Source organism: Mandrillus leucophaeus, unplaced genomic scaffold, assembly GCF_000951045.1.
Source record: "Mandrillus leucophaeus isolate KB7577 unplaced genomic scaffold, Mleu.le_1.0 Scaffold258, whole genome shotgun sequence".
Lineage (NCBI taxonomy): Eukaryota > Metazoa > Chordata > Mammalia > Primates > Cercopithecidae > Mandrillus > Mandrillus leucophaeus.
This window is the reverse complement of record NW_012102676.1, coordinates 4,649,178-4,669,360: the sequence shown is the minus strand read 5'-3', so window position 1 is coordinate 4,669,360 and position 20,183 is coordinate 4,649,178. Positions and strand designations below refer to the sequence as shown.

The 20,183-nt window shown below is 40.9% G+C and overlaps 1 protein-coding gene across 6 annotated transcripts in view; it reads left to right on the top strand.

Annotated features, from left to right (window-relative positions):
- The first annotated feature begins 2,557 nt into the window (after nucleotides 1-2,557).
- ARL4A (ADP-ribosylation factor-like 4A) overlaps nucleotides 2,558-20,183 on the top strand; it is a 100,022-nt gene continuing 82,396 nt past the window's right edge. Inside the window, exons 1-2 of one of the 6 annotated variants that reach the window (XM_011983963.1) lie at nucleotides 2,558-3,018; nucleotides 4,146-5,157. In XM_011983963.1, the coding sequence (XP_011839353.1) occupies nucleotides 4,235-4,837 (603 nt within the window). In that variant the 5' untranslated portion in view covers nucleotides 2,558-3,018; nucleotides 4,146-4,234 and the 3' untranslated portion in view covers nucleotides 4,838-5,157. Of the gene's footprint in view, nucleotides 3,745-4,145; nucleotides 5,158-20,183 lie in introns of those variants that run through there. The other 5 variants (XM_011983961.1, XM_011983962.1, XM_011983967.1 and 2 more) reach the window with 5 other exon arrangements.

Genomic DNA, 20,183 nt, shown 5'->3' with positions numbered 1-20,183 from the left:
TGTATATATATATATAGAGAGAGAGAACAGGTATACCAAACATTTTTCTACAGAAGCAGAGAGCACATTTATTTTGTATGTGTGTGTTGTGGGGGGGAGGGGGCATAGATTATCTTGATTGCACATTCTTTTCTTATTCATTCTCTTGCAGCCTTTAGACATGTAAAAACCATTCTTATCTCCTGAATTTGACCTACAGGCTGCAGTTTGCCAATGACTACTGTAGTTTTAAAACCTAGAGTATAACATGAAAGTGCAATTCACTAAGGGCGATTCTGCACGATTGGAAGCCCTCAGTGTTTTTGTTTTCCTTTTTTCCCTTTTTGCTCCAGGGAAGACTATGCAAGGAATACTGGAAGGGCCTACTGATTTCAAAACTACTGTAAACAGCGGGTGGCCATAGAATTTTCTTGCTCTAAATTCTTGACTTAAGGAGGATCTGCAAGTTATTCCAGTTTAATAAAGAATCCCTGTTGAATTTCCAAGAAAAGGAAATAGGGTATTGCACTAAGCCCTTTATCAATTATTTGATTATGTGAATGGCTAATGAGATTTCACAATTATAACTAATCAGGCAATCCTTAGTTTATAATAGATTAATGTTTACAGAATATGCCATTTGATGTTTCTAGGTTTTATTCCCAAAATTAGTGTGGCTGTCTTGAAATTATGCATTGTGCTTAGAACTTAGGATTTTACGTTGCTTTTTTCTTTGTTTTGTTTTTTTGCTTTTTTGAGACGGAGTTTCGCTCGTGTTGCACAGGCTGGAGTGCAATGGCGCGAACTCGGCTCACTGCAACCTCCACCTCCCGGATTCAAGTGATTCTCCTGCTTCAGCCTCCTGAGTAGCTGTGATTACAGGTGCCTGCCACCACGTCCGGCTAATTTTTTGTATTTTTCGTAGAGGTGGGGTTTCCCCACGTTGGCCAGGCTGTTTTCGACTTTAAGAATCCAGTATGACAAGTATGCACGTTCCTGTGCTAGTCATAAAAGAAATAAGTATCACTGGCAATAGTGGTCTTGAGAAAAACTATGATATTTCTTGAGGAAACTCCAATCCATATTTAAAAAGAAAAAAAGGACAATTTAAAAAAAGTGTACCATATAGGTTCTTCCAAGTTACAATCTTACAGCCTTCACCAAAAAGATGTTTTGTCGACTAAAGCTTTCCTACAACTTTAAGTCATTACTTCTTTTGCAGGTTGTCATAAGAACCCTGAAATTACCGCTGAAAACATTTTATAAATTTATTCATCCATAGAGACTCCAATATTCCACAAGGGCAGGGACAGTGTGTTTTCCTCACCATTTTATCCCCAAGCACACAGAATTGTGTCTACAGCCTATTAGGTGTTCAATAAATATTTGTGAACTTATTGATCAAAGACAAAACTACATTTAGTCAGAATCATCCAATGAAAAGCATTTTGCATTTGATGACTAGTAGACTTAGATGAACAGTTCCAGGACCACCGCTAGTTTTCCTTGGGTCATTAGAAACATCCCTTTAGGGCTGCGGAGGGAAAATCCAATCTGGCCGCTGCCCCACAGCCCCTTTCCTTTCCGCGCGTTTGCCTCCCCGTTCTGATGAAGGAGGAAGTGGAGGCGGAAGAGCAGCAGCGATTTTCTTAGCCATTTTCTTACCAACAGAGGCCAAAGGAAGCAGCAGTGCACTACACTGTGGGTTGTCTTTGCGAGGAAGTGGCATTGGGCAGAGATGCAGTTCAGCAAACTTATCATTGCAGCAATTTTGGAGCTGACTTTTCGACAGTGCAAGATCTAGAAATGTGTGCAAGACATGCGAAAAGAACCACCATTAACACTGAAGATGTGAAGCTCTTAGCCAGAAGGAGTAATTCACTAATAAAATACATCACAGACAAAAGTGAAGAGCTTGCTCAGATTAACCTAGAACGAAAGGCACAGAAGACAAAGAAGAGGATGCAAACAAAAATGCAAAGGAGCCAGCAGAGGCAGGAGTACAGGAAAGTTAAGAATTAAACTCTCTCGCTGCTTGGAAAATGCAGCTTTCTGCAGGTAGAGCCACCTAGTATGTATATGGCCACAAAGGGAATTTTGAAGGGATAAATAGAGATTTTTAAAAAAGGCTAGATGGCTTTTTGTGTTGTATTTTCCAAGTCGTTAACTGCAAACGCTGGTTTTAAAGAGAACTGGACACTCAAGCAAAATACTCTTACTCCCATGTCTCACTACAGCATATGCAAATTGTTTAGTTGAATGGTATATCGGAAATTATCGCAATTAAAATTGTGTGAGCAATTTGAAAGAAAAAGAAAAAAAGAAACATCTTTCATCTTTCAGAGTGTATTTCCTTATGTGTCAAACTGGAATATTTCTATCTGTCGCCAGCTCCCAGGGATGCTGCTAGAACCACGTGAGAGAGCGCGTTCACTTGCTCTACAAAAAGCGAAGGAAGGCACAGTTACCAGCCCAGCCAACCCAGGCCGCTTAAGGCCAACTACTTGGGGACCTCCACGTCACCTCGATATATACGGGACCACCCGTAACCCGTGAACTACGGAATCCCTAACCTCGCATCACTTGGCTGCTGCCCCGCAGATGCCCTAGGCGCCCCGAGGAAAGGCCGTGCCGGGGGGTGGGGGGGAATCGTGCCAGGCTGGCGGGCCGCCATAGACAGGGCTACCGGGAGCAACTGGGGTGAGGTTGCTCAGGGGTGAGGCCGGAAGTCCCATCCGACCTCGCGGGCAGCCAGCGCTAGGCCGATTCGAACTCGACCTTGTTTTGGCGTTGCTAGGAGACGCGGCTCCTGCGCGCCCCCAACAGGCCGGCGCCCGGGCGGCGCGCGGGAGGGGGCGGGGACTGTCGCGTGGAGCTGCTGGGCGAGCACCGTTAGGGCAGCCTGGCGCGCGGCGCCCGCCAGGCGCCCAGTCCTCCGCCATCGCCCACGCCTTCCTGGTGCCAGGGAACAGGTATCAGCGCGCCTCCCCAGCGGCTGGGAGAAACGCTGAGTGAAGCGAAGGAAGGACGGTTAGTCAGGTGAGCTGCGGCTGGGTGGGCGGCCGCGGCGGCCACGCCCTGTCGAGGGAGAAGAGCCGATTGTGTGCGGAGGGGCAGGGTGAAGGGATCCCGCTCCGGGGAAGGTGGGCTTACCCTAGCGGGCGCGCCAGGTCTCATCTCTAGCACCTCAGGGGCCCGCGCGGTCACAGCCGGCACCCTCGGGCATGCGGACAAAGGGTTAACGCGTTGGCGGTGACTGCGGGCCCCGGATGTGAGAGCCTCAGCTTGGCGCCCTGGCTGCGCTGCAGGTGCGCCGGGCCGAACGGAGCCGGCAGCCTGGCGGCGACCTGACCGCCCGAGGCTCCCCTTCACCTGCAGCGGCTGCTCGGCTCCCTCCGAGAACGCCGCCTTTTCTAACTTAAGGGCAACAGGTGGTGCCGGTGGACCGAGAGAGAGCCCAGCTCCGCCGTGCTGGGAGCGGCGGTTACCCTCACCAATTACGGAGTGGGGGCGGGAGTTGCATGGCTACCCTGATGCGGGTGACCAATGGGATTTGGGATCATGGGTGGACCGGGAGGAGTGGGCGTGGTCGGAGTCTGAGTCCAAGGTTTCTAGTGCGATAACTGCCAGAGCTGCTTGGAGAGCTAAGCTGGAAAGACGTGGGGGTGCTTATCCCTGCGTGGAAACGCTTGCCAATGCTTTCTCATTTGGACCCAGACTCCGGATCGGGAGGTGAGAACGTTGTTATTTTGGAAGGGTTAGGAGGTAATAGTGATCTTGGGTATGCTGTTAAGCATGTGGAATAAGATTCCCAAGATAGGACTATCTGCTTATGAGTTTTCTGCCAAATAGGCACTTTGTGGTTATGGCCACTTAGACCACATACTGTTAACTGGGTTCTTTCCAGAATGAGGTTTTTGAGGTTTGGGGGCCCAGGAGAAAAACGTACATATTACTGCAATTTAAGTAAACCAGATAATTTCAATCACTGTTATTCCATCGTTTGTCTTGAATTGTGTGTGTTTTCATGTACGTTTCATATCTCGTCTGGTTTAGCGAAGCAAGTTGTTGTAAGTTCTTCGTGTTGTTTATTTTAGCAAAGTAGAGAAAACCTGTTTTAATGTATTATTTCAGGAGAGTAACTTATTATTTCTTCCCTCTCCCAGCAGTCTTATAGCTGAATCAGCTACCAAGAGAAGTTCTAAAGCGAGAAGAGAAAAGCACTTCAATTTGGGACATTTATTTGCACCTGGAAATGGGGAATGGGCTGTCAGACCAGACTTCTATCCTGTCCAACCTGCCTTCATTTCAGTCCTTCCACATTGTTATTCTGGGTTTGGACTGTGCTGGAAAGACAACTGTCTTATACAGGCTGCAGTTCAATGAATTTGTAAATACCGTACCTACCAAAGGATTTAACACTGAGAAAATTAAGGTAACCTTGGGAAATTCTAAAACAGTCACGTTTCACTTCTGGGATGTAGGTGGTCAGGAGAAGTTAAGGCCACTGTGGAAGTCATATACCAGATGCACAGATGGCATTGTATTTGTTGTGGACTCTGTTGATGTCGAAAGGATGGAGGAAGCCAAAACTGAACTTCACAAAATAACTAGGATATCAGAAAATCAAGGAGTCCCTGTACTTATAGTTGCTAACAAACAAGACTTGAGGAACTCATTGTCTCTTTCAGAAATTGAGAAATTGTTAGCAATGGGTGAACTGAGCTCATCAACTCCTTGGCATTTGCAGCCTACCTGTGCAATCATAGGAGATGGCCTAAAGGAAGGACTTGAGAAACTACATGATATGATCATTAAAAGAAGAAAAATGTTGCGGCAACAGAAAAAGAAAAGATGAATATCAATACCTATTATATCTGTGTGGAGTAGGTTTTCTCTGGTCTGATTTTGACAAATAGAAGAGTGTCTACAACCTGGTTTGCCTGTCTGCCCTCCTGGATGCTATTAAAGCTTGTTTTGTTGAACAATCAGATGCCCAACTCTGTTGCCTTGTGGAAGATGAGTAAATGCAGTGCTTCTTAAAGTGGTCTCTTCTCCCTACCCCACAAATCTTTTGGTACTAGCATTTGGGGAAGCCAAGCAAGGATAGGAAATTGACCAGAACACAGTTGTGGAAATTTGGCCTGAAGTTAGTGAAATAAAACTTTCAAGAGTGTCTGCCTAGTGTTTTGTGCTTACATCTTTTTGTGGGGGAAGCCTTTGCAAGAAAACTGCATACAAGGCTTTGTAATGATCAAGTGCTAATCGATGGAAATGTTAAGGTAGATTAACATATATGCAGTTATACTGATCACATTGGTCCAACCAGTCCTTTTTTGAAGTAAGGAACAAGGAGTATTTTTTAAGTTTTGGCCAAATGATTTTTGACGCTTTCTGGAATCAAGTAATTTAATGGTATAGCTTAATTCTAGACAATGTTTAAGTTGGTCTGCCTTTAATAAAAATAAGATATTTGGGGTGTATTCAAGTGCATGGATTAGTTTTCCTGACAAAGCATGTTTTGGTGTGTAGTCTTACTTTTTAGAAATAGCTATGCATCGTTCTACACAGGTTTAAAACAACTTTTTGGGGGATTTAGGGCTACTATAGAAATAGTTTGTTGTCAGAAGCACTTTCTCTTGAAGAACCTAAAATAATGGACTCATTCATAGTAAATATGGGCATGTAAACTAATAAATATGCACTGGATACATATATGGATTTATGAAGAAGGAAATTAATGATTTAGTCAAGAGGATGTAATTAAAATATGTGGTCTCTAAAATATTCCAGTTATGAGATATTTGTTTTATTAATATTTGCTGGCTGAAAACAAATGTGGTTTTTATATATTTTTGTAGTGTGTTGGGAAGAGCAAAAGCTTTATAAATATACCTGATGCGCTGTAGAATGAAAATGTAAAAGATGCGCTGTAGAATGAAAATGTAAAAGATACCCTGTATGTGTTCTGAGCTTTAATTTTTTGTTTACAAATTGAACAGTATTACATGGGCTGTCCAGTCCTGATTATAGAGAGGAAGAAATGGTAACAGTATGGCAGGTAAGAATTACAATTATAGAAAATGAGGGGAAAGTAACAAACCTGTTTTATGAAAATTCAGTGGTGCTGTTTACATTGGATAAAAAGCTCTATAAGGAGGAAAGACCTTTATCTAATTCTTATCTACAGATAGAGACTTACTTCCAGTGACCATATATTACTAAATCAGCTTATTTTTTATGTCTAAAGCAACAGCTGTTGGTTCTGAAAAATCACTGAAAGAAATGCATTTTGCTAGCAGGATTTGTTTTGGCTTTGTTTTTTGTTTTGTTTTGTTTTTTAGTGGCATAACTGAGTGTTTGGAACCTTGATTCTTGTGTCACACAAAATGAATGAAGTAGCTTCATGTGGAGACTTCATATGTTAAATATTCCTGCACTAGTGATGGTCACTTAGAATGTTTATAGAAATGTGGATAATTACTACCAATAAACTACTTGAGGCACTAGGAGAACAGTATTAGATTTTGAATTTTAATGTATTTCCACTTTTGCTGAAGCTTTTAATTAGATGTGAAATAACAACTGACCAGCTAGGCTGTTTAGTCCCATAGTAGTTTAGATCTGCTTAGATGTGACAGGCATCAAAGGCTATTTTCTTTTTTTTTTTTTTTTTCTCCCTTCACTGGTAATGAAATCATGGTATCTGCTGCAAACATGAGTAGATCCATGATGGATTAATAAAGCTTGCTGGAAAAAAAAAATCAGTGTATCAATTAGATTTTTCAGTTTGCCTGTACTTTCTGTCTACCTACTATATAAAATAGTGCTGTTTTTAACTATTTCAAAAGCTTGTGTGTTGACCCTTTGTAGCCTAAGTTTTTCATGTTTAATGGGCAAAAACAAAGACAAAATGGCATGAACACTGTACAAACTGATTTATAGAAGACAATTTCAGCTATAAAACCCATCATAAGATTTTCTAGCATGCTAAGTTCAAGTTCCCTACCCCCTATTCTAGTTATTAGCACCATAGGATAATGAGTCTTTAAATCCTGAAGAGTTTAGACTATGCTTTTATATCTAGTTTTCTATTATGGCGCACCTTTTCTAGTGCATATTTCTAAAATATTTTCTTGTATTTGAAGTTACTTGGTTTAATACGAAATATTAAGGACTGCTCAACTGAATCCAAATTAATATCAAAGAACAAAGTTTAAGAAAAAACCTTTTGATAAAGATAATTAATTTTAAAAATGTGCAGAGTTCTTAAAATGGTTTATAAATGGTGTTCTTAAACCATCAGAAGTTTACTAAGACTTAATCATGGAAAAATGAATTAAATATTGGGAGACAATAAATGAAGTTATTAATATATGTATAAGAAGAATTACTAGTCTGTAAATGAATGATGGTTCATGAACAGAAGGAAAGGCATAGACTTTGTTTGTACAAGGCAATTTTTTTTTCTTTTTGAGACGGAGTCTTGCTCTCTTGCCCAGGCTGTAGTGTGGTGGCACAATCTTAGCTCACTACAACCACTGCCTCCTGTGTTCAAGTGATTCTCCTGTCTTAGCTTCCCAAGCAGCTGAGATTACAGGTACACCATCACGCCCAGCTAATTTTTATTTTTAGTAGAGGGGGTTTCACCATGTTGACCAGGCTGTTCTCGAACTCCTGACCTCAGCTGATCCTCTTACCTCAGCCTCCCAAAGTGCTGGGATTACAGAAATTAGCCACCATGCCCAGTCTGTACAAGGCATTTGACACAAGGATTGTTCCATTAATACTTCATGGTGATGTTGAAGGAAATCTTTGGTATTTCAAGGTTCTATTTAACATAACAATTTCCTCTATAATGTAAACAGTGATTTCATCAGCAATAATAAAGATGCAAAAAAAATGTTTTATCAAACTTTAGATGATGTAAAATAGCATTCAGCTGATGCAATTGAGAATCTTGAGTACACCATCATTTGAAGCTGAAATTTTACCTTTAAGGTCTAAATTTGGCAGAACATTCTGGAAATAGATCCTGGTGTTATGGAATACTAGAGTGTCTAAGCCTTAATATGAACCAATATAAGGTGCCAATGCAGAATCATAATGTTAATATTAAAATCTATGAAGATCAGAAGTAATAGTCTCAACAAACCACAGCCAGAGTATGTATCCAATTCTGTTGGTGCATATTAAAAATATGGGAATACCTGTACAGGAAGCTAGTTTAGGAGGATGTTAAATGTACCGGCTAAAGACATGAGCTTTGGAGTCAGATCAGTGTTCAAATCCTTGCTCTCCCATTATTACACATGACCTTTTAGCAAATTCCTTGAAACTTAGGATGAGAATGCCCTCCTGGTTAAATGACTGTCTCATAATTTTGAGAGGTTTGAAATAACGTGTATAAACGTTCACATATTGCCAAGCATTTGATAAAAACTGACCTATTGTTAACCAGTAGGAATCAATATGTTTATTATTTCATCTGGGGCAATTTACTTGCAGCCTTAGTTTCTTAATTTGTAATGTGAGGATTATATCTACCATTGGGGTATAACCTTGATTTAAAAGGATTAAATCAAGCAATGATATTTAGCAGAGTAACTGACACTTAAGCATTCAATGGATAGTTTTTTTATTTTTGTTTTTGTGAGAAAGAGTCTCGTTCTGTCACCCAGGCTAGAGTGCAGTGGCTCACTGTCGGCTCACTGCAAGCTCAGCCTCCCGGGTTCAGGCCATTCTCCTGCCTCAGCCTCCCAAGTAGCTGGGACTACAAGCGCCAGCCACCACTCCTGGCTAATTTTTTCTGTTTTTTAGTAGAGAGTAGAGATGGGGTTTCACCGTGTTAGCCAGGAAGGTCTCGATCTCCTGACCTTGTGATCTGCCTGCCTCAGCCTCCCAAAGTGCTGGGATTATAGGCGTGAGCCACCGCGCCTGGCCCATGGATAGTTATTAATAGCCAGAATACTTTATGATCGATGTATTTAAAGAAAATACTTGTTTTGGCGGGGGAATGACTATAACATGGTGAACTCATACATGTCACAAAATGGCAACTTGGTGGAACTTGGTGAAAGTCTATGCTGAACTCCCTTGAAATATGGATCATTTCCTTAGGTTTCTAAAGTACCAATTTATTGTAACAATATTATCCTACCTTTCCCTGTAAGAGACAAAATTTAATTTAAAATCTCTGTTATTTTCTGGTGTAGACATACATCAAAATACAATACCTCACTTTTCAGACATTAAAATTTGAAACTATACATTATGGTTCTTCAAAATGCCTCAAGATTGTTATCTATAATTCACAAATGTTTTCTAATAGTAAGAATCTGTATGCCAACATTTAATGGAAATTTGCAGTATCTGTGGGCACATCTGGTTGGTGATGGTGGTTGTGTTTGGGGGTGATTATGTGTGCTGTGTTGTTTTCCAGTTACTTTCAGTCTTTTGTCTCGTTTTATGTCTCCTGTTTATGTTGCTCTGAAGTGGAGATTACCTGTATTAGTGGTTGAAGAGAGATGTTGAAGTTGATTCATTTCAATGAAGGTCTACCTTTAGATAAAATCTTAACTTTTTATTATGACAGATTTCAACCTTATACAAGAGTAGAATAATATAACAAACACCCAAGTATCTGTCATCTAGTTGCAGTAGTTATCAACTCAGGGTCAATCTGGTTTCCTCTATACTTCCATTCACTTCCTTCCATGACACCTTCCTTTTCCCTCTACTTCTAGATTATTTTGAAGTGAGTTCTGGAAATTACATTTTATTTATAAATATTTTGGTATATGTGTCTAAAAGATATTCACTTAAAAATTTTCACTATCACATGTAAAAAGATATATACTTCTTCAAAATAACCAAATATCCATCCAGTGTTTAGAGTTCTATTATTATTATTATTATTATTATTATTATTATTATTATTATTATTTGAGACAGTCTTGCTCCTTTCGACCAGGCTGGAGTGCAATGGCACGATCTCGGTTAACTGCAACCTCATTCTCCCGGGTTCAAGCAATTCTCCTGCCTCAGCCTCCCCAATAGCTAGGATTACAGACATGCGCCACCATGCGGGGCTAATTTTTGTATTTTTAGTGGATACAAGGTTTCACCATGTTGGCCAGGCTGGTCTTGAACTCCTGACCTCATGATCCGCCCAAAGTGCTGGGATTGCAGGCGTGAGAATACAGAAAATTAGCTGGGCATGGTGGCACATGCCTGGAGTCCCAGCTACTCAGGAGGCTAAGGCAGGAGGATTGCTTGAACCCAGGAGGCAGAGGTTGCAGTGAGCCAAGATCGCGCCATCGCCCTCTAGCCTGGGCGATGAGAGCAAAACTCCATCTCAAAAAAAAACTGTATATATATATATACACACATATATATATATTTGATATTTTTCTATCTCTTGCAACTTATTATTCCCATTTATGCATAAATTGTCTCATCTTTAGAGAGAACTGAGTCTTTTTCACACAACCCTAGTAATTTTGGATGGCTTTTTTGATTTCTCATTTACCACAAAGTCCCTATCTTAACCTGTACATTTCCTGTCCCAGATCTGTTTTCCTAGGATGCCAGGTTCCTTGTATTAGGAAATGGTATTTAGAGTCCACAGTCTATACTACTGGATTTGTCATTGTTTCTAGGCCTTTTCAGTGGATAGTACTAGAACTCTATTTTTTTAAGATTAGATACATTATTAATTCACAGTGATAACTCCAAAGATTTACATTCAGAATGATAAGGCATTTTTTTTAGTTTCAGCGATATTCTCTCTTTTCACTCACGCCAAAAATACTAATTTTGAGCAACACACATTTGCTTATTTGCTTTATTCCACTTTAATCTCAATGCAATACTGCTGTCAACAATTGGATGACTGGTAGTCATTTAAGAATATTGTAGTTACCTTTGTCCTTTAGGTATATCTCACTGGAGATAAATTCTTGTATTTTAAGGTCACTTAGAATTGTTATTTTCTGTGGGACTATGTTTTTGGTATATTTGTTTCACAAAATCTCTTATTTGTAGAAATGTTGACTCTGATTTATCTAATATATACAGTTCTTCAAGTATATTTAAATACTCAATTTGGGATAAAAAATTTTACACACAATACTTTAGGAACCTCTCTTTTATAAATTGATATACATGAATGTTTTCCACAATTATGAGGAATTTTTCCTAGTCAATATTTTTCTTTTCAGTTCAAGCAGTAGAATTGTTTTGTGAAAATTCAAGTAATTTACATGGAAGACATCTGATATATAACAGGCCTCTGATAGAAAAAGAACTCTTACTTTCCTGTTGCAACTCTTTGTAATGTCAACGAGAATCTGAATATTTGTTTTATGGGGTTTTTTCTTTGTTACTTTTTGGTGCAGAAACTGAATAACTAAACAGCATGTGATTAGAAATTGTGGGCATCCAGTGGGCTGAAGTATTTCTTAAGTATTCAAATGAAAAGTGCTTGTTTCCCTTAATCTATCATCTACCTGTAGATACCCAGAAATGAGTGAGTGACAAAATGGAGTTCCCTAGAATGACATTTTTCTAAACCGGCTATACTTCAGAATGACTTAAGGAGCTCTTGAAATTCCTACACTTCACTTCAGACATTTTGAATGGAATCTTTAGGAAATGGGCCCAGTAATTTATATTCCAACTCTTTGTAGGATGTCTTTTAAACATACCTAGATCAGCCAGATTTAGAAACCATTGCTTTGGAACTTAAAGATTGTGGGCTGGGGATGCCAGAGGGATAATACTTTTAGTGGCAGGAATAAAGGGATCATAAATAGAACTAGCCTAGGGAAATATTACCTGTCTTAGACCCTTTTCTTCTATATAGTGGAACGTTTTTCATTGGCTTGACATTTATGTCATAATAACAAAGCTGAGAATGCTGTCTGATCCAGGGATGTCTCAGATCACATGGCTTAGGGGAAATCTGAGTAACCCCAGGGAAAGGCAATATGGAATAGACACTTTTCATTTTACCAATTTTATATATATTGTAGGCTTAATAGGTGATATCTTAGAAATTTACAAGTAGTCCTGCCCATCTCACAAGAGACCAGTTAAAGCTTTAGAGATGAAGTTCTATTAATAACTAGTGCCTAAGGTGTTTTTTCTGTAACCCTTTTGAGAACTTTGAATGTCACAGGTTTCAATGATCGTAGCCAATTATTTTGAGGACTAGCAGATATGGTAAGGAAAAATCAAAGACCTATGACAGTAGGAACACTTGAAGAAAATGGGCAGATCCAAATGGCCTATAACCAATAGACTAAGCCCAAGATACATTTGATTTATCAAATAAGCAAAACACCTTCAGTCTATTCTATAGAGAAAGAATGGTCCTTCTTGCTTGATCAATCTGTCAGCAGCTCCTCATGTTAGAAACTGGGTGTTTTCGGGAGGCGGAGCTTGCAGTGAGCTGAGATCTGGCCACTGCACTCCAGCCTGGGCGACAGAGCAGGACTCTGTCTCAAAAAAAAAAAAAAAAAAAAAGAAACTGGGTGTTTCTTTTAAATTATACAGGTAGAGTATTGGTATGTATTAGCTATGTAACTTAATGCAAGCTACTTAATTTCTCTTAGCTGCAGCCTTTTCACCTTTAAATGGCGACATTCTCTTACAAGGTTATTTATGAAGGAAGCTTTATGAGTCATCTGGCATGATTTCTAGTAAGTAGATCAAACATTCACTCAAGTATGTGAATACCTCATGCTGCCGGGTGTTTAGAATATAGCAATCACCAAAACAGAGAAGGGTAGTTTGTCTCTTTCCTGCTCTAGAAAGTAAGCTCCGCAAGGACCGGGTATTTATCCATTGCCATATCCCTAGCTCTTATGAACTACACAGCACATATGTGCATAGTTAACAAATAAATGAAACTTAATTCTAAAGTGATATCAGACAAAAGTTAGTAAAATAAAAAATGTGAAAAGTGCTATGAAGGAAACAGAGGGCTAAGGATGAGAAAACAATAGGGGTGACTTTCATTGGATAAAGTGGTTGGAGATTTTTCTTATTTATCTAAAGAGCTATGGAAAGAGTAGAAGAAAGAGCATCTCAGGCAGAGGGAACTTTACGTGCAAGGGCCCTGAGATGGAAAATCACTGAACCAAGTAGACTAAGTATGCTTAGAACTGGTGAGCAATTGAGAGAATGGCAGGATATGAAGTTGCAAAATCAGAATACAGCATTTATCTGTCTGACAATTGTATCTTTAATGGCAGTTTGCTTTTACTTAGTCTTTATATATTTAGTTACAAATTACTGATATTTTGTTTAAATCTACCACATTTTTCCATTTGACCATTTGTTATTTTTATGTCCTTTCTTTCTTTTAGATTTATTAAGTCTTTTTTATTCTTACCCTACCCCCATTGTTATACATTCTTTTACTATTCTTTTTGTTATTCCACAGTTACAGCATACATCCTTTTTTTTTTTTTTTTTTTGAGATGGAGTCTCGCTCTGTCGCCCAGGCTGGAGTGCAGTGGCCGAATTTCTGCTCACTGCAAGCTCCGCCTCCCGGGTTTACGCCATTTTCCTGCCTCAGCCTCCGGAGCACCTGGGACTACAGGCGCCTGCCACCTCGTCCGGCTAGTTTTTTGTATTTTTAGTAGAGACGGGGTTTCACCGTGTTAGCCAGGATGGTCTCGATCTCCTGACCTCGTGATCCGCCCGTTTCGGCCTCCCAAAGTGCTGGGATTACAGGCTTGAGCCACCGCGCCCGGCCGCATACGTGCTTGACTGACTAAAGCTTAATGTAAATTAGTACATTTACCACTTCTACTTTTTGGACAATATAAAAACATAAAGCTTTTTAAAATTGTATTTGCCACCCTCCCCCACCCGCCTCCCCCTGTGATATATAGGCTTTTTATTTTATTTTTTATTTATTTTTATTTTTTTGAGACAGAGTCTTGCACTCTGGCCCAGGCTGGAGTGCATTGGCACAGTGTAGGCTCACTGCAACCTCCACCTCCAGGGTTCAAGCGATCCTGCCTCAGCCTCCCGAGTAGCTGGGACTGCAGGCGTGTGCCACCACACCCAGCTAATTTTTGTATTCTTAGTAAAGATGGGATTTCACCATGTTGACCAGGCTGGTCTCAAACCCCTGACCTCATGATCTGCCCGCCTTGGCCTCCCAAAGTGTTGGGATTACAGGTGTGAGCCACCGCACCCCGTGGGCTTTTGTTTATGAATTTTTAGCTCAACACATTTAAGATCCTCAAGACATGACTATTATTACTTTTTGCATATTTATCCTTTCTGTACTAATTTTTTTTCTTGAATCTCTGTAGGTTTATTAGAACTAAAATCTAGCAAAACTTTAATTTTGGAATCTGCGATCATTTTTCTTCTGTCTGAAGAACTTCCTTTAGTGTTTTCTCAGTATAGATTCTAAAGACAGAGTCTTTCCTTTTTGGTTTCCAAAAAGATTTATTTAGTTTTATTTTTAAGTGATATTTTCACTGTGTACAGAATTTCAAGGTTGGCATTCGTTTTCTTTTAGTACAGTTGATCATTGAACAAGGAGGGCATTAGGAGCACTGACCCCTACACAGCTGAAAATTTGTGTGTACCTTTTGACTCCCTTAATTTTTTGTTGTTGTTGTTGTTGTTGTTTGTTTTTGTTTTTTGAGATAGAGTCTCGCTCTGTCACACAGGCTGGAGTGCAATGGTGCGATCTTGGCTCACTGCAATCTTCGCCTCCTGGGCTCAAGTGATTCTCCTGCCTCAGCCTCCTGAGTAGCTGGGACTACAGGTGGGCACCACCACACCGAGCTAATTTTTGCATTTTTAGTAGAGACGGGGTTTCACCATGTTGGCCAGGCTGGTCTCGAATTCCTGACCTCGTGATCCACTCATCTCGGCCTCCCAAAGCGCTGGGATTACAGCCATGAGCCACCGTACCTGGCGGTGCAGTGGTGCCATCTCAGCTCACTGCAAGCTCCGCCTCCCAGGTTCATGTCATTCTCCTGCCTCAACCTCCCGAGTAGCTGGGACTACAGGTGCTCGCCACCACGTCCTGCTAATTTTTTGTATTTTTAGTAGAGACGGGGTTTCACCGTGTTAGCCATGATGGTCTCCATCTCCTGACCTAGTGATCCACCCGCCTCGGCCTGCCGAAGTGCTGGGATTACAAGTGTGAGCCACTGCATCCGGCCCTTTTCTCTGCTTCTTGAGCACAGTTCCAGCACCACTTGGGGCACTTCGTATGATTCCCATGTTTCTTATTCAAGGTTTATGGTATTGCACCAGACACAGTGAAAAAACAAGTGAGAACCGTGAGGGATCACTTTTTACTGTAATATGCAATTTACTGGAGAGACAACTGCTCACATGGTAATAATTAGCCTAGCATGACTTTTTTTTTTTTTCTTCTTTTTTGAGACAGAGTCTTTCTGTTGCCCAGGTTGGAGTGTAGTGGCGCAATCTTGGCTCACTGCAACCTCTCCCTCCTGGTTTCAAGCGATTCTCTGCCTCCGCCTCCCAAGTAACTGGGATTCCAGGAGTGCATCACTGTGCCGGGCTAATTTTTGCATTTTTTGGTAGAGATGGGGTTTCCTCTTGTTGACCTCCACCCACCTAAGCCTCACAGATTGCTGGGATTACAAGTGTGAGCATGACACAACATTTTAAGTGTATACTTGCAACACTTGAGCTTACTACTGAAAGGACACAAAGATAGATGTGTACCTGCCCCCCACCTGCTACACCCTTGTTCTACTCTCTAATCTTTGCACATACCAGAGATTTCGTAAGTTCTGTGAGTACCTGGTTTTCTGCACGTACCAGAGATTTTGTTTTGCACATACCAGAGATTTTGTAAGTTCTGAGGCAAGGTCACAAGACGTGTTTAAGTAAGATAAACTCTTGCTGCCATAAACCTGCTCTCCCGCCTCAAAGTTTGAACCAAAATATCAGAAATGGCGGGACCCAATCATAGTTAGCCAAATCGCCTTGTTCAAACACTAGCCAATCATATATCTGATTTGTATAATAACTCTATGCCCACTTTTCTTAGACTATATAACATTGTTCGGAGCTCAGTGGGGGAGCTCTCCTGCCCGTCTCGTTTCTCGAGCGAGGGAGAGTTCCAGGTTCGAACCTGTAATAAAGATCCTTGCTGCTTAGCTTTGACTCTGGACTCTGGTGGTCTTCTTCGGGGAATAAACGGTCTGGGCATAACACTACAATAGCCACAGCAGGTGGCTACGAAATTGTTACAGTAGTAAGATAGGTACTATAGTGAATTTGAAGCAGTTATGATTGAATACTGCATCTTTATTTTTGTTTTAAGTTTCTGTCAACAGCAAATGGTGTCATGTATGGTCTGTAAATGTGTTTTGGTAAATTTTAACTTTTTATAAAAGATGTGTATATTTTAGGATGGTAAATAATAAAATAGACTATGTCTACATATATTTTATGCATTCGTGACATACCTTTTTAAAAAATTTTTGCTATTTCTAGGTGATGCAGTTCATCTGTGAGTTTTTCAAATTGCTCCAAATCTCCAAAAAATTTTCTAATATATTTTCTGAGAAAAATTTGCGTGTAAGTGGACCCATGCATTTCAAATCTGTGTTTTTCCAGCGTCAGGTGTACTTTAAAGTATGTCAGGAGAGTGGGGATAAAAAAATTCAAAGTATTTTTTTGAGAAAGTGAGCTATCCTCTCACTCAACAGCGATAATCACAGACAGAAGATTTCTGTGACCAAATGTGTGGGGATTTCTTCCCACCAGCAAGCAAGCAAGCAATCAATTCTGCAGCAGAAACCACCTAGGTGTCCTCCAATTCAAGTCAATTCTGACACTATTTTCCTGCACATAAAACCACAGATTGAAGCCAGGTGCGGTGGCTCACACCTGTAATCCCAGAACTTTGGGAGGCTGAGGCAGGCAGATCACCTGAGGTCAGGAGTTCAAGACCAGCCTGGCCAACATGATGAAACCCCATCTCTACTAAAAATACAAAAATTAGTTGGGCATGGTGGCAGGCACCTGTAATCCCAGCTACTTAGGAGGCCAAGGCAGGAGAATTGCTTGAACATGGGAGGCAGAGGTTGCAGTGAGCCGAGATGTGCCACTATACTCCAGCCTGGGTGACAAGAGTGAAACTCTGTCTCAAAAAGAAAAAAAAAAAACACAGATTGAGGGCTCAGTGCCCAAGACCACCCCGACCCTCATCAGTCACAAGTCTGGGCCTGTGGAACTTCTGACCTACGAGCTTCAATGTAGAGTTTCCACACTCTCTCTTTGGGTTTAATTTGCTAGAGCGGCTTGCAGAATTCAGGGAAACTGAATATATGTTTATCAGTTTATTTATTTCCTTGCTTTTTTTTTCTCCTGCTTTTGTTGCACCCTTCAAGGAAAGAGGCCACCATAAGGCTGAGCTGAAGTACCAAGGGACCTTTTTTCTCTCTTCCCATTGCAAAAGTCACACAAGTGAAGCTAGGTGTAACTATACAGAGCCAAGAGAGTCATTTACTGGTGTATTACAAAGGAGATTACAAAGGATGTAGGTGAAGAAATTCACAGGGCAAGGTATGGGGGAAGAGGTTCAGGGTGTCCATGCCCTCCCTGACCACCAACCTCCAGGAGCCTCCAATGCGTTCAGCTATTCAGAAGCTCTCGAAACCCAGTCTTCTTGTGTCTTTTATGGAGGCTTCATTGGATGGGCATAAACGACAGCTGTGTAGAAATGTGATTAGACACAAAACATATGATCTAATACTAATCAGCTGAGTGGGGAAACCCAGCAAGGTCTATCTGTTCAGATTCTTTTTGTCCTCTCTCTGCTGCATTCTTTCCTCCAGGGAATGGGGCAGGACCCCTTCTGAAATGGGGATCTTGTGGCCTACGATCACATAAGATAAGTCAGAGAATTTCTTTATGGCCAGCTCCAAGACAGAAAGGCAAGGAAGTTTTCTGACTTTGAAAGAGGAGGAGCAGATGAAAGGAGGCAGGAGGTAATAAAGAGAGATTCTGTTTTCTGAGGCCTGTATCTGAGGTTTTAAGTGCCCCAATATTATAACTAAAGACTGTAACAAGGGATATGGGAGTTATAAGCCAGGAACTATGGACAAAAACATATATAGAGAGATATTATAATATCTATTTATATATATATCTCATTATTTCACACATGTCATCTATTTTCTTCCTGTTTCCATTGTTTTTGCTGGGAGGTCAGCTGTTAGTCTATTTTTTGCTCTTGTGAAGGTAATATGTCGTTTATTCTCTGGTTGCTTATAAGATTTTTCTTTTTTTTAGCTTTTGCAGTGGGACTATGTGTCCAGGGGTGGTTTTCTTTGTACTCTTTTGCTAGAGCTTTGTAGAGCTTCTTGAATACGTGGCTTGGAGTACCTGTCAGATAACATCAACATCTAGGTATCTATGGGTCTGTCTCTTATTTTAAATCAACTTTTGCCCTTTTACATTTCTTCTTTTTATCTGATTGACTGCCAAACATTGTAAATAAAAATTGTAGGCTGGGTGCGGTGGCTCAAGCCTGTAATCCCAGCACTTGGAGAGGCCGAGACAGGTGGATCACGAGGTCAAGAGATCAAGACCATCCTGGCTAACACGGTGAAACCCCGTCTCTACTAAAAATACAAAAAACTAGCCGAGCATGGTGGCGGGTGCCTGTAGTCCCAGCTACTCAGGAGGCTGAGGCAGGAGAATGGCGTAAACCCGGGAGGCGGAGCTTGCAGTGAGCTGAGATACGGCCACTGCACTCCAGCCTGGGGGACAGAGCGAGACTCCATCTCAAAAAAAAAAAAAAAAAATTGTAGTTGCGATTTGAGGCTTAGTAGGGTGTTATCTTTCCCCAGAAGATTTTGCTTTTGTTATTGGCAGAAAGGGTTGAGTTAGATCATCTCTCTGGGTTTGATTTATTTCAGATCTTTCCCCCACATTTTCACTTTCTTTGTAGCTTTCTGATGCCTTCAAACAGTTAAAAAACAAAAATTGTCTGGTTTTTCCAGTTCTCTCAACTGGAAGATTGTTCTGAAACAGTAAAAAATAAATTTTATTCTAAAAACAATAGGAAGATACTAAAAAGTTTTAAGAATTGACATAACCTGATTTCCATTTTAAAATGACCTTAAATTAATTAGTTGTTTTGTCATATCTTTCCTTAAAATGTCCCCAAAGCTTTCTTTTACCTACATTTCTATTGTTATCATCCTGGTCTAAACTCTATCTAAGTCACTAACTTGGATTATTGTTTTTTGTTTTTTTTTGGTTTTGAGACTGAGTCTCTCTGTCTCCCAGGCTGGAGTGCAGTGGCATGATGTCAGCTCACTGCAACCTCTGCCTCCCGGGTTCAAGCAATTCTCCTGCCTCAGCCTCCTGAGTAGCTGGGATTACAGGTGCATGTCACCACGCTTGGCTAATTTTTGTATTTTTAGTAGAGACGAGGTTTCACCATGTTGGTCAGGTTGGTCTCAAACTCCTGACCTTGTGATCAGCCCGCCTTGGCCTCCCAAAGTGCTGGGATTACAGGTATGAGCCACCGCACCCGGCTGGATTATTGTTTTTATCTCACTTTCTTGGTTTCCTGAAAATCATCTAACATATTGATGCTAGATTCTTTATTCAAAGATTTGGTTTCTTTTATGTCTAGATTTGCACATTAGAAATAGCTATGAAGATCATGTGTGGTGGCTTATACTTGTAATCCCAGCATTTTGGGAGGACAAGGCAGGTGGATCACTTGAAGTCAGGAGTTCAAGAGCAGCCTGGGCAACATGGAGAAACCCCATCTCTACTAAAAATACAAAAAGTAGCTGGCTGTGGTGGCACACACCTATAATTCCAGGTATTTGGGTGGCTGAGGCATGAGATTTGCTTGAATGGGTGACGCAAAGGTTGCAGTGAGCTGAGATCATGCCACTACCACCAGCCTGGGCAACTGAGAGAGACTGTCTCAAAAAAGAACAAGCGATGGGATTTTTAAAGTAGCACTATTAGTCACAAAGAAAACCAAATCAACTTTTTATTTTTTTTATTTTTTTGAGACGGAGTCTCGCTCTGTCTCCCAAGCTGGAGTGCAGTGGCCCTATCTCAGCTCACTGCAAGCTCCGCCTCCCGGATTCACGCCATTCTCCTGCCTCAGCCTCCCGAGTAGCTGGGACTACAGGCGCCCGCCACTTCGCCCGGCT